The 13,163-nt window shown below is 53.1% G+C and overlaps 4 protein-coding genes across 4 annotated transcripts; 2 read left to right on the forward strand and 2 right to left on the reverse strand.

Moving 5' to 3' along the window:
• Positions 1-597: 597 nt before the first annotated feature.
• On the forward strand, positions 598-2,876 carry PG998_012557 (REC8 protein; the record flags this gene model as incomplete). Its single annotated transcript, XM_066879373.1, has 4 exons — positions 598-616; positions 673-709; positions 806-1,081; positions 1,142-2,876. The coding sequence occupies 4 exons, from the start codon at positions 598-600 to the stop codon at positions 2,874-2,876; spliced, it is 2,067 nt and encodes a 688-aa protein (XP_066725757.1).
• Positions 2,877-3,470: 594 nt separating this feature from the next.
• Positions 3,471-5,257, reverse strand: PG998_012558 (uncharacterized protein; the record flags this gene model as incomplete). Its single annotated transcript, XM_066879374.1, has 3 exons — positions 3,471-3,820; positions 4,014-5,101; positions 5,184-5,257. 3 exons carry the CDS (start codon positions 5,255-5,257, stop codon positions 3,471-3,473), a joined length of 1,512 nt encoding a protein of 503 aa, XP_066725758.1.
• Positions 5,258-5,920: 663 nt separating this feature from the next.
• Positions 5,921-6,967, reverse strand: PG998_012559 (uncharacterized protein; the record flags this gene model as incomplete). Its single annotated transcript, XM_066879375.1, has 1 exon — positions 5,921-6,967. One exon carries the CDS (start codon positions 6,965-6,967, stop codon positions 5,921-5,923), a length of 1,047 nt encoding a protein of 348 aa, XP_066725759.1.
• Positions 6,968-10,161: 3,194 nt separating this feature from the next.
• On the forward strand, positions 10,162-12,832 carry PG998_012560 (uncharacterized protein; the record flags this gene model as incomplete). Its single annotated transcript, XM_066879376.1, has 2 exons — positions 10,162-12,233; positions 12,343-12,832. The coding sequence occupies 2 exons, from the start codon at positions 10,162-10,164 to the stop codon at positions 12,830-12,832; spliced, it is 2,562 nt and encodes an 853-aa protein (XP_066725760.1).
• Positions 12,833-13,163: the final 331 nt, after the last annotated feature.

The raw sequence follows: 13,163 nt of genomic DNA on the forward strand, positions 1-13,163 counted from the left end.
GATTTACCACAAACACCCAGCATGAGAATTGGTTGTAGGAGATGGCTGTGATAATGACAGGCTTGGCTTGTTCGTCCTCCCAAAGTACGTTGGGATGTACGTGAGACGGCGTCGAGGTGCCCTAAAAGGATGACCCTAACCTGACTGAAAATATTACATATACGTTTATATATGAGTTGTTTGTCTGATATTTGATTGATAAGACATTGATTGTTCGAAGGCCTCAGAACAGGAACAGTCAAAGTTGGGTCCCACTTCTGCCATCAGGGAGAGTACGCAACTTCCTGATTGTGTTGTTGCTGCCTTGCCTACAATTTTCTCGAGCTGCTGTACGATTGTTGGGCCCAAGAAAGTCCCAAGTCATATTTCCAAGAACACGAAGTTCAAGAAACCATCTCTGGTTCTCCAATACTATAGTTGTTGTCTTTTCCCTCCATCCTTTCAGATCAGCCTTGGAGGCATATCTTCGCAAAAAGCAAAGGGCTACTGATAGCCCGACGGCGCTGCTGCTCTGCCAGCAGCAAACCCCCTGGTTGGCACTTGTTTGGCTGCTTGTTGTTATTGACGCGAGCCAGCTGCCGCGTCTGAAGGTTCAACATGTTCTATAGCCACGAAAGTAAGTACTTGCTCGTGGATTTGTGAGACTGCTGACCTTTGCTGACCGTGATATAGTCTTGACTGACCGCCAATATGGCGTCGCCACCATTTGGTAAGAAGTAGCCTTTTCGTATACGAACCGATCCTGTACCCATGTTCCAACAGCTTGGGTAGTCAAGCAGTCGGCTTTTCTGACGCTCTCTTGCAGGATTGTGGCCACCATTGGCTCACGCTCGCAGACGAAACGTGTGACGCGCAAAGCAATCCAGGAAGTCGAGATACATAAAGCCATCGAGAAGATCATCGAGCCCGGTGCCCCCATTGCACTACGCTTGCAAGGCAGTCTCCTCTTTGGAGTGTCAGGAGTGTTCAACCAGCAGTGCCAGTACCTTCTCACGGATGCCCAGAGAGTGAACTTTCACATGAATGCCTTCTTCTCGAGTATGACAAAGAATGACTTAGAGACAGTACCTGGACAGGGAAGGTGAGCCTTAATCTCTAACACTTTGTTGTCTCCCAAAGAGTTTTCACTGAGGTTTTACAGACGAGAGAACCTGATGCTTATGGACGACCCCGATTTTGCTTCCGGCTTCATTCCCCAGATGCCTGCCTTCAATGAAGAGATGTTTCTTGTCAATAGTAATGGAAGGAACGGCACCCAAAAGACCTCATCACAGATGTCACCGCCTTCCTTAGCATCGGGCTCTGGCAGCGCATCTAGTCCAGGAGGATTCCAGTTGCAGCTAGATGTTCCACATTCAGATACTCCTGATCACAACCTGCTACCCCAAGGCCTTCAAGGCCTTTCTTCAGGACAGAAGCCAGCACCTTTAGGTGATATAGGCGATCCATTCGATGAGGAGGAACTTGGACCCTCTGCGGATTGGGGTTTCAACATCGACGAAGACGGCAACATCGTTGAATCTGCGGCATTCGAACCTGTCATTTTTGGCGAAGAGCTGGATTTACCTTTGATTCCGAGCATTGAAGGCAACGAAAACATTCCCCAAGTTGTCGGAGAGCAGCCACAGGTAAATGAGAAGGGTGACGTTTTCATCTTGGGCGAACAACTACTTCCAGATGCCGAAGCTCTACCCCAGGCTCAGCGAGAGGAACATAACGCTTATGAGCAGACCAGCCCCCAAGCAGACAAGCAAGAAACAACAACGCAGCGGAAGAGGAAGCGCAAGATAATCCAGCCTGATGAGAGACTTGAGATCTCCCGAAACGTCCTTCGAGATTGGCAAGACCCCAACGCCTACCGAGAAAATTGCTGCAAGCCCAAACGACACCGCACCACGGCCACCGAGGCCAGGAAGAACGCCTTCCATCTAACTTTTGGTCTGGGTATCGCCAACATTGGACAAAACCTAGGAATCCCTAGAATGATCCACCCACTTACTATTCAATACTCCGGCGATTCCCTTTTCACTGCAATGACTGGTCTCGAAGTCTTTAATGGGGAGATTCAGGGCGGGCGCAAGCGTGGTCGATCAGCTTCGGAAGACATCGAGGATTCCGAGGGTGACGGCCGCAGAGTTCGACCACGTCTTGAGGAACAAGGAGACGTCGAGCAGCAGCAGGCTCGTGGCGACCAGATTGGAGATATTGTCTTTAATCCTGCTTATGACGGCCTCGAACAACTTTCTGAGGTTGGCAGAGAACGCCAGTCGGCTCTTGATGATCATCCTTCATCTGCTATGCCTTGGAACCGAAACTCTTCTGTCATACCCGGTTCATCCGTCCGTGGACAGCCGGCACAGTTTGGCCGCGATCAGCCCTCAAGCCCTCTCAACAAGCGTGCTGGTTCAGTCCAGGACATTGTACGCTATAGTGATAGTGCCGATATGGGTGGTGGAGACCTTGACTTCGGATTCGGCGGTGTTGGTGGTGACTCCAACGGTTCGGGATCTGACCAAGGACGGTTCCTTCCTTTGAACCCCGAAACGGGCGACGCCATATTCGACAAACAGCAAGGAATCCAATATGCACGGGAGTTTCTCGACCGCGAGGGTGCCAATTTCCTCTCCTACATGGAACAGACTATCAATGAGAGCGGCGAACGACGTCATGACGACGACTTTGAGAAGCAGCGCAAGTGGGTAGCCTTTGACGACGTCTTTGTGCCCGCCCGCACCGAAAAGGCCACCGCGGCTCAAGCGTTCTACCATGTGCTCGGTTTGGTGACCAAGGGCAGAGTGTTCGTCGAGCAGGTTGGCATGCCGCAGGAGCCATTCGGCGAGATTCACGTGGGTGTCAAGATCGATGCTGGGACCTAGAAATAGTAAGCCGGCAAGCAGCACGCTGGCATCGACACATCGCCTTCGGGATTGGCGCATTAGACGCCAGGGCGTACATGGAGACAGAACACAGAATCACAATGGCAAAGGGCCAGGCTGAGGACGTTACTGGCTTTAAACAGACAGTACTTGCATTGTTATGGCGTTAGGGGCTCAGGACGGTGGCTGGATGGATTTGTCTTCAGGCGTGGGCGGCCCAACGCGACAAGTTGTGACGTGACGTCTTGTGATCACGGTCAGTCTATAGGACTGCCTTTATTCATGGTTGCAAGTCCTTTACTCAACCAACTTTTAGAGGTTTCGTGCACATTGCGCACGATGCAGAAGGCCCTAGTGTTTTCCGAGACGACATTTACTGGGGGAATTTGCTATAAAGATTGGAGGATATGCGTGCATCCCAAATGAGTAAAAATCGGCGAGCATATCAGAACAATGGGTTTGATGATTACCAGTTCGGTTTGTTTTCAAGGGGATATAAAGCAGGGTAGCTCACGATGGAATGGAAGATAATACGTATTGCGAATTAGATCAATTGAGGTTGAGCCTACTACAGTGTTCATCTAAAATATTATCTTACTCGTAGACTTCATCCTCTGCATCAGCCCCTTCACGGTCTTCAAAAACCAGGTATGTCTCTTCGTCAGCCTCGTCACCTAGGACTAAACCCCAAGCAGCTTTTACAGCCTCCAAATCAGAGTCCTCGAAGGCGAGGGTTGCTGATAGCGGTGGAAAGGACAAGTTAGGCGTGGCGCCGAGATTCTCAGTGGTCGACGCCTTATCACCATAGGCCTGTTCATAATAGAGTTGATAGAGACACGGAGATGCTGATTCGTCACCTTCCACGGCGTTGACCAGCATACTGAGCGCTTGCTCGAGTTCATGCTTCGAATTAACCGTTGACAGCGTTGTAAGATAGATGACACCTATTGTAAATCTGATTAGCAGACTGTTGAGACTCGTGTGAATCGACATCGAAATGGATTATTTGTTGGTGAATCAGTTTGTAAATGTTGTCGTCAAAGCATAGCTCAGACAATGTAGATAAGTTTTTGGAAATATTCATCCTAACACCATGGAAAGGGGGCAAAATAATTCAGAGGAAAAAGTGAAACTTACATTGACCAACAGGACACTCTCCGGTATCACTGGAGTGGATTAGAGCATAGATCGGCGATGGTGCACTGGATACTGCAACCACCGCTACTGCCGGTGGAGGTGAGCCTTCAACCAGCACTTGGAACAGCGGCTTAAGCGGCGACTTGACCACGGCTACGAGTCTGCTGATGACTTTGGTGGCGACCGTGGTTTCTTGCCCAGTTATGAGCGAGTTTGCTTCGACCGTATCGTCGTTGGACAATTGCAACGATACCTTCTCATTGTCGACAGAAGGCTTCATAGTCGCGGTCGTGTCCAGCATGTAGATGCCACCACCCACTGCGCCAGCACGACACGCGACTTGGGCAATCTCTGAGAGGCCGCCCCATTTTGGGTACACAGCGCAGAAGCCTGGACCAAACATCCCAATGGAAGTCAAGTGACGATTGATGGCCGCCAGCCCGGATGCGACAGAGACCTTCCCATCCAGAGCCAATGTCAATGCCACGACATACCTTTTCAAATCATCATCTAATTTGAACTGGGCGGTGAGGAAGTCGGCAAGCGGAGCATCGGCCTGGCCCTCCCAGAGAGGCTTCTGGTCATCGGACTCGAAGTCGAGCACGAACTTGAGGAACTTCATCAGTGATCGCTTCGAGCGGGCGGGGATCGACTGGCTCGAGAATACATCTTCGCGGCTGCTGGGGATTCGAGAGAGCTTGGGGACCGATCCATCCTTGGCCGGTTCATAGACGAAGAAGGAGCCGACCGCCAAAAACTCGACCTGTCGGTAGGCTCGCGACGAAACCAGGCTGGAGAGAAGCTTCGACTTGGTGTGGATGATCTGCGGTGCGAGGGCCAGCGAGTAGGCGCGGGGGAACTTCAGGCCTTGGGCTTCTGCATCGTCTGGTTTCCACACGGTAGCGTTACGAAGCACACTCTGTTTCTTCTCCTCACCCTCACCGCCTTCACTGCTGCTGGTGCTGGTGCTTGCTGCATACTTAGCTGCGAAGCTCTCGGCATCTTGCAGGGTCAGGGCAGCCTCGTGTTGGCCGTAGTAGTCATTGGGATCGGTATGGAGGACACGCTTCTTGGACCGCGAGAGAGCTCTTCATCGTTGGAACAGGAGGCTAAGTCAGTCAGACCGACTTCGCTTTGTGTTGTTTCCTCAGAAAGCGTCTGTTTACTCACAACGCCAGTAGTGACTGCTGCAAGCCAGTACCACAAATCACGACGTCCCAAGGTTTTTCACCTAGAGACTCCATGATTCTGGACTTTCCTTATCCTCCCCTCGGAGAGAGACAGGAGCAGCTGAGGGAGGAAAAACAGATAGATGGAAGGGAAGATTGGCCGAGGATATTTTTTTTCTTGGATGGGGTTTGCTGCGACAAGAATGACCCTGGCAGGGGACCCGCTGTAGAAGTAGGGAAAAAGATAATGCTGGCTGCTGTCAAGCTCAATCTTGAGCTCAGCTGTGCACGGACCAGAATTGGTGGGATATGCAAAACTCGCACTTGCGAGCATGGGACTTTTCCTTCTCTCTTTTTTCTAGTTAACAATTACCGCTCATTCAAGTCTGGTCCTGCTGCCCTCAAAGCATTCATAGCATTTCCGGCGGCCGGGTGGCCTTTCATTAGGCTACCTCCAAATGGGCGGCAGAGCTAATCGTCTTCCCGTATCTACTGTCCTGGATTCTTCACCTGATAGGATAGTTCGAAGGGTTTGATACATACCCCCAAGAAACCGCCCACTTTTGACCGTAATGACTTCTTGCGAGCCGCAAATTGATATGAAAATAATGCCTGGAAGAACACACTGAGATGAGCTCAAGCTCCTTAACAAGCGTCCCTTGAGCTACCTATGAGTGTTGTTATGCAATGTACATGCTGTATTAGGGGTATCAATCTTTATTTTATTTGCGCCCGCTTCTACTCTATGGCGGCGCGGATTTGCTCCCATCTTGACTCGGCCGTAGCTACCATCGTCTTCATGAGTTCGGGGCCGACAATTGTGCCTCCATGCTTCGAGATCCCTAGGAGTTTCGTACCTCCGCTGAGCTGATCGACCACCACGGTAACCGTCTCGTCGCACAAGCCTTCCTCGAGCCTGTCAGGGTCAACGAGGACCCAATAGCTGCCGTTGCCCTTCTTTTGCTTTTCTTTAGCTGTGAACACAGCTGCCGTACATGCCACGGGCAGTCCCCTCAAATCAAGCCGGCTCATCTTTGCCGGAGAGCGCTTGCACAGGACCATCTCCCGGTCCGCGTCCCAGTAAGCCTGCGGGAGCTTCGTGTCCCGCAAAGCCGCGAGTATGGCAGTCCAGGCTGTATCAAAGGGGTTTCCGTCGAACGAGATGAATAGAACATCAATGTATAGCACCCAGTAAGCCTTGACCTCCTTGTCCTCGGAGACAGCGTACTCGTCTGATTCTTCCGCCTCGTCCATCTTCTCATCGCCGTCTCCCGTGCTCTTGCCACCGCCGACCTCTTCGGGGTAGATGCGTAACCGGTTCACGTCGATGAGCTTGGAGCTGTGGAGTAGAGAGTAGACGCGCGTGCTCAGCGTTTGCGCCAGCGTGGTGGGTGGCACGCCGGGCAGGAAATTGGGGGCGCATCCTGTGGCAAGCTCAATGTTGGGGACCAGGAGGTCGTAGTCCCGCGCCTCGTCCTGGGCGGAGTCGGAGTTGTCGACGGCCGAGGCTGCCCGGTAATTGGGAATTGCCGACGTCAGGATCGTCTCGCCCCGGACGCCGCAAATGACAGTGGTATCGCCATTACGCACTACGGCGCTGCCGTGGGCATGCGAGAGCGATGAGGTGTTGATGTACGGGGCGCGCGCCTCGGAGGGTTGGCGTCCGTTGGTGCGAGTGGGCGTCGTAGAGGAGTCGGCGGGCTGCAAGTTCGCGAGGAGGTAAGGGTGTGGTGAGAGTTTGGCAAACGTAGTACTCGATAGAGTCATTGACTTTGGTGTCGCCATGATTGAGAAGGATTGCTGCAATTTGCAAGCTGTTGATCGTGATAATTCCAAACCTAACTTCTCAAATGTCTGCTCCGTCGATCAATGTGACGATCAACAGAAATATTTTCAGCCTTGCCTTGCCTTGCACAATCGATAGTGGGGTGACAGAAGCGGTTAACAGAGGTACTTTAGCGCATTGGCAGGGGACTCACAGGCCTCTCACAGGGGACATATAAGCTTGCTACAGGCTTGTTCATCGTTTGGCACCCCTAAATGATAGACTTACTTACACAAGCCAGAGTTTTTGTATCCTGAGTGTATATTTACTCGTTCTACTATTGGATTGCTGGGTGAAAGTTTGACTAGTGACCTGTCTCACATTATTATCCTAGGCCTGGGGTATTTACCGAGTAGAGTATCTGGGTTCTTCATATAAGAGATTTGTATTAGTAGCATCATTGAATGAGACAGAGTAGACCTCGGGCGGATCACAGCAGACGATGTGCAAAATTAGCCTAGGCTCTGCTAGTGATCGCCATGAAATTGCTCGTAGATTACTGGCGCGTAAAATTCATCCTTCTTTGCCGCCTCTAGTACCAGATGCTGCTTCGCTACAGGCTTCCAGTTGGCTTAGACGTACTTCACGTGGGTCTCGCGAGCAAGAAGCGGATATCGGCCTCGCGAGTAGGCAATACATATCACCCTCTCATCGACGTGAACAAGGAAGCTGCATGATCGCGGCCATGCGAGGGGCCAGCCCGGAAGGGGGACGTTGGGCGTGGCAATGTTCTCGGGCCAGTATCGCTCGAGCCGGTCGGCGATGTCGCGGCTGACGGGTGGCCCAGGCATCGACCCAAGCCCAGGAGAGACTCTCGCGAGACAAAGAGCTGCACTTTGCGTTAGTGAGTTAATGTGAGGCGGTGGTCAACTACCTACCTATGTTCTATACTGGTAGGTATCCTTACCTAAGCGAAATCACCCGTTCAACGATGCCCAGTAGCCTGTGAACTTTCTGGTAAAGTGTATCATAACGAGTGCCGGCCGGCCGTATATGGAAATAATCCCGGTTGTAAGAAAGTGCCAACCGCATTGGCCAAATAACAGAGCGACTCGGCATTCATTCCATTGGCTGTTGGCCTCCTGCTCGGCGCGAGCAACATGGTCGGTTCGGTTGTGTCCAGGGCGGAAATGATCTCAATTCGTAGATTGCTGCTACTGCATCTGCGACTGCGACTGCGACTGCGACTGCTACGATGCCCGTGGACAAGATGAGCTCCATGCGCCCAACCTGGCCAACCTCGTTTTGTTATTCTCGATTCCCAGCGCTCTGGAACATGGTTTGCATGAATTGCATCAACTGGCCTATCGGCTGCGAGAATGAGGCTCCACGCTGCAGCATAGGGAACAAACGGTCACGTCGAAAGTGGTGACAACTCATTCTGTCACTCGTGATGGTCTTGGAGAGACTTCGGCTAGCCGAAAATGTCGGGCCAAGCTCAAGAATCTCTTGTCCGTGCAGATGCAGGTGAAAAGACTTGGTACGTTAGCATGCACGGGGAAGAGGCCGTGATTCGATAGCATCCCAGGGGCCGTCCTGGTTTATCCTTGAATCGAAGCTGGGGTGGAGCGACTTCATCCAAGCCAACCGACAGCTTCGGCGAATCACCAGCCGCCTCTTGCCGCCCGTCCTGCACACCGCAGACCTCAATCTGTGAACAGCCAACGAGATGCCGTCGAATCCCATTGCCTTTTCTCAGCCATGCCAGGCTTTTCTTTCTTCCAGTAGGGCTCTCAGCAGGGTACCTGGTGTCAATCACGGGAGCTATCGCATCTTCGGCTCTAATTCGATATCACCAACAGGCCCCCCGAAATCAAGCCATGATAGGGCCACTGGCAGGCCGAAGCAAACAGCCTCTTCCTAAGGAGGGGTTCCGTCCGTCTGCACAGGAAGAAGGCCAGTCTTGGGTTGAAATATTTTCTTCATTCCCTCGAACTAGCTTGGCTTTCGAACTGACACCTGTCTCGACAGCAAGCTGACTTATTGCATACGTACTATAGCACTATGCGACGAACGTAGCGCTTCACCACCGCTGGATGCAACCTTTCTCAACTAGAGCGCATTGGCATAGCTGGGCTCTCCCGTAAGCTGGAGAGGTCTTTCACTCCCCAAGTAGAAGAGGGAGAAAACAACAGTCGTACGTGCTCACCAAGTGGTGCGACTGAAATCTCTGAAGACGACATCATCAACCAACAGGTCTATCATATTTCCTCCCTCTAGCTGTCTCTATATTGCCCCACCGGCAACACTGTCACCGGCGATCTACGGGGCCAAATCTGCATGCGAGGACCCAAGACCCTAGTTTGTATACACCATGCCCCTTGCGACCCTACGACGCCTCCCGCCTCTTTAGGAACATCCAGATAACGGCCCGCATCGAGAGCTTGCTTTCCTAGCTTTCCCTTTGGCGCTTACGGTTACACACCTCGCATGCTTCCTGGTGCAACCTGCAAGTATGCGGGGAATAGGCCAACTTCAGACCAGCCAATATTAAAGACGGCCAGCCGCTGGGCCTGGCGCCACTTTGGTGCCATTCTCCATCCGGTCCCCTTACAGCATTCATATCACACCAAGCTGTTCTTGCTTGTGATTGACCGACCTCCATGTGAAGTCGAATTGCACACCTCCCTTCCGTTCCACCAAGCACGACTTCTGTGCATGTACAATACGAACTAAATCGGACCAACCGCGGTGGTCAAACGTCTTACACCGTTCGACTTTGCCAGTTCCGGTCACATTTGTTCGGAAAGGAACAGCTCCCTCCCCCAAAGCAAACAACCCTTGCCGATTGTGTGTTATATACACGGCATATCCACGTCCAACGGGGAAGCGAAAGGCACGGCTTGCCATCTCCCATTCATACACTAATACGGAGGCGCGAGGAGTCCGGCATTCCTCGATCGCAAACCAAGCACATCGGCATTCGTTATCCACGTCGACCTTTCTTGTTCGACCGGCGGGAGCAGCTTCAATTGGCGCATAGCCCGAGGGTATTTGGAACAATCACTCTTATCAGTTCTGACACCGTCCCTTAGAGCCGTGCGGATGTCCTTGATGTCGAACTCATAGTAGTGCGATGCGATTTACCATTGGCGCATAGCACGGAGGTTTTGATCGCATACCAGTCGGAAGAAGAGCAAAAGGTCTCTATATCATGGCTACCGAAGCTCGAGGCGCAATGGCCGGCGCGTCACGGACTATAGGCCAACTAGCAAAGCGAATACATATCCCGTTAACGGCGACTAGTCCACCGGGGCTAGTCGAGGCACTCACCGTGGACCCCTGGGACAAGGCAGGGAAGTACGCTCTCGGATGGACATACTTTTGCCTTGCGTTGATGGGATCCGTCCTGTTTGTGAGGATATGGCACTGGTGGCAGGACAAGATTCGGCAAGCGATCTACAAGCAGGACGTTGAGCGACACTACAGGGCCATGTACAGCGCAGACCCTGAACAGGCTGCAATGGGGATGCAGACCGGGCAATCCGGACGCCACTTTTTCCCCGAAACGAATCAAGAGAAGAAAGACTTCAAGCCCAGGGGCGACTTTTCGTCCATCACGCCCATACTCGATGCCCTCGCTTTGTTCCGATGGGTCTTCTATCGACCGATACCCGACCTCGTATGGCGGAAGCATCGCTTCACATTCTCGTCCCTTGCTGTAGTAGCGGTCGGCTTTATCGGATTCGCTTTCACCGCGCTTTACACCTTCTTACTGCAGCCACTATATTGGCAGAGCATCCAGTTCGGCTCGCCTCCAGTCGCCATCCGCGCAGGCATGATTGCAGTCGCCATGACCCCTTGGATAATCGCGTCCAGCATGAAGACCAACGTCCTGACCTACATCACCGGCATTGGCCCCGAGAGGCTGAATGTCTTCCACCGGTGGGCAGGGTATCTTTGTCTGTTCATGTCCCTCGTCCACACCGTGCCCTTCTACGTACAGCCAGTGTGGGACGATGGCGGCATGCAAACCTTTTCGCGACTTTTCCCTGAAGGTAGTGGTGTAATTTACGGGACAGGGATCTCGTGTCTTGTCCCTCTTGTCTGGCTCTGTGTGGCCTCTCTTCCTTTCATCCGAAGGGTGGCGTTTGAGGCTTTCGTGATGCTCCACGTACCGGTCGGTATGGTCTATGTTGGCCTTCTGTTCTGGCACACGAAGAATTTCCTCGCCTCGTGGGATTATCTGTACAGCACTATCGCAATTTGGGTATTTTGCTACGTCATGAGACTCTTCAAGCTCAACTGGACCAAACCGTGGCGGCTTGCTTTCATGGTTGGAGATGAGGCTGCCATCACTCTTATGACAGAGAATGCCATCAAGGTGACAATTCCTACTCAGATGAGATGGAAACCCGGTCAATATGTTTACCTGAGAATGCCTGGCATATCTCTTTTTGACAACCACCCCTTTACCATATCGTCACTTTGCAGCGAAGATTTCCCTTCGGATTACGGAGAGCAGTACCGCGATTGTGTCCTGGTGTTCAAGCCTTACGGCGGCTTCACGAGGCGAGTACTGAACACCGCTATCGAGAAGGGCCCCTTTCATACATATCGAGCCTACCTCGATGGCCCTTACGGCGGGATGCGCCGAGAACTCTCCGCGTTCGATACCTGCATCTTGATCGCAGGCGGAAGTGGTATCACTTCACTAATGTCTCAACTTTTGAACCTCATCAAACGAATGAGGGATGGCAAGGCCATCACAAAGAAGGTTGTCGTTATCTGGGCCTTGAAGAGGCTAGAAGCTATGGATTGGTTCCGCGAAGAACTCCGAATCTGTCGGGAGTCTGCGCCGCCCGAGAGCGTGACTTGCAAGTTTTTCGTCACGTCGGCCGTACGACAGCGCATAGGCGCCGGTATCGGGGAGCGGGCGCAGCGTCCGCTGAGCACCATGTTCCACGACCGGCTGGACGGCTTCGTGGCCGGCGTCGCCTCGAAGCGAGCCTCGACCTATATCCGCGACGAGGCCCAAGGCAACGTCGACTACGAGCGCGAGCTGCGCGCCGAGGACGAAGACAGGATAACAGCCCTGCCTCCACAGAAGTACCTGCAGCCGCATCAAGTGCCGCCGCAGCAGCGGGCAGCGCCGGCCAACAGGCTGTCGGCACAAGAAGACTCCTTACGGAGGCTGGAGGGACGCCAAGAGGACGAATATGCAGAAGAGAGCCAGAGTGCTCCCCATGACGGCGATGGGCCACCGCCACCTCCGCCGCAGTCCGGGTCCGAATATCCCGAGGATAAAAAGGGGGAGGAGGTTTCCATTTCCCCCACTTCAACCACGGCCAGACATGCAACCGCATTTTAACTACGCGCCACCGTCGCCCCGTAGGTTCGATGGCTCGAATACGCAGACTCCCGGGCAAGAGCAGCATCGATCGGCAGAGCCCTCTCAAGACCTTCCCCGGCCTCCCGAGTTTGCCCATCTGCGGACTACCAATCTGCCGGGCCAACCGGGCCAGCAGGGGCAGAGACCGACGTCTACGTTCGGGCCGCCCTCGGGGTTCGACTTTGGGTTTCCCGAGACCCCGACCGAGTTCCAGAAGTCGCTCATGCGCTTTGCCTTCCCCGTGCCGCACCAGATCGATGGCGGCTGGAGCGTCGAGTACGGCCGCCCGGACCTGGGCTACATGCTCAAGGAGTGGGCGACGGGCGGCACGGACGGGCGCGGCATCCTGGGGCGGCGAACGGCCGTCTTCGTTTGCGGGCCCGAGAGCATGCGCGTCGGCGTCGCCAACACGGTGGCGCGGCTGCAGGCCGAGATCTGGGGCGACGATATGCTCGAGGAGATCTTCCTGCACACCGAGAACTACGCCCTATAGATGGCGTAGCTCTGGGTTGTACATATATACACACTTACTTACCTTGTTACACTATATACTACTACGACGACGACGACGACCTACCACCCCACCACCTAGCCATCGGTTGGCGGAGATGGATCAACACAACAGCAACAGGGGGCGAAGAAGAAAACCCCGCATGATGATGGATGATGATCATACCCCTTTCGCGGAGTCTTGTTTTGTTTGGGGGGGAGAAGATACCAGAAAACGTATTTCTCATTTATATACCTACATACGGCGTAATTAGGCGTACTTATATCATGTTTATAGTCGATCGATCCGTTATAGGACTCGCTCGTTAGAAGCT

This window comes from Apiospora kogelbergensis (assembly GCF_038363985.1).
Source record: "Apiospora kogelbergensis strain CBS 113332 chromosome Unknown utg000008l_segment0_segment0, whole genome shotgun sequence".
NCBI classification, from domain to species: domain Eukaryota; kingdom Fungi; phylum Ascomycota; class Sordariomycetes; order Amphisphaeriales; family Apiosporaceae; genus Apiospora; species Apiospora kogelbergensis.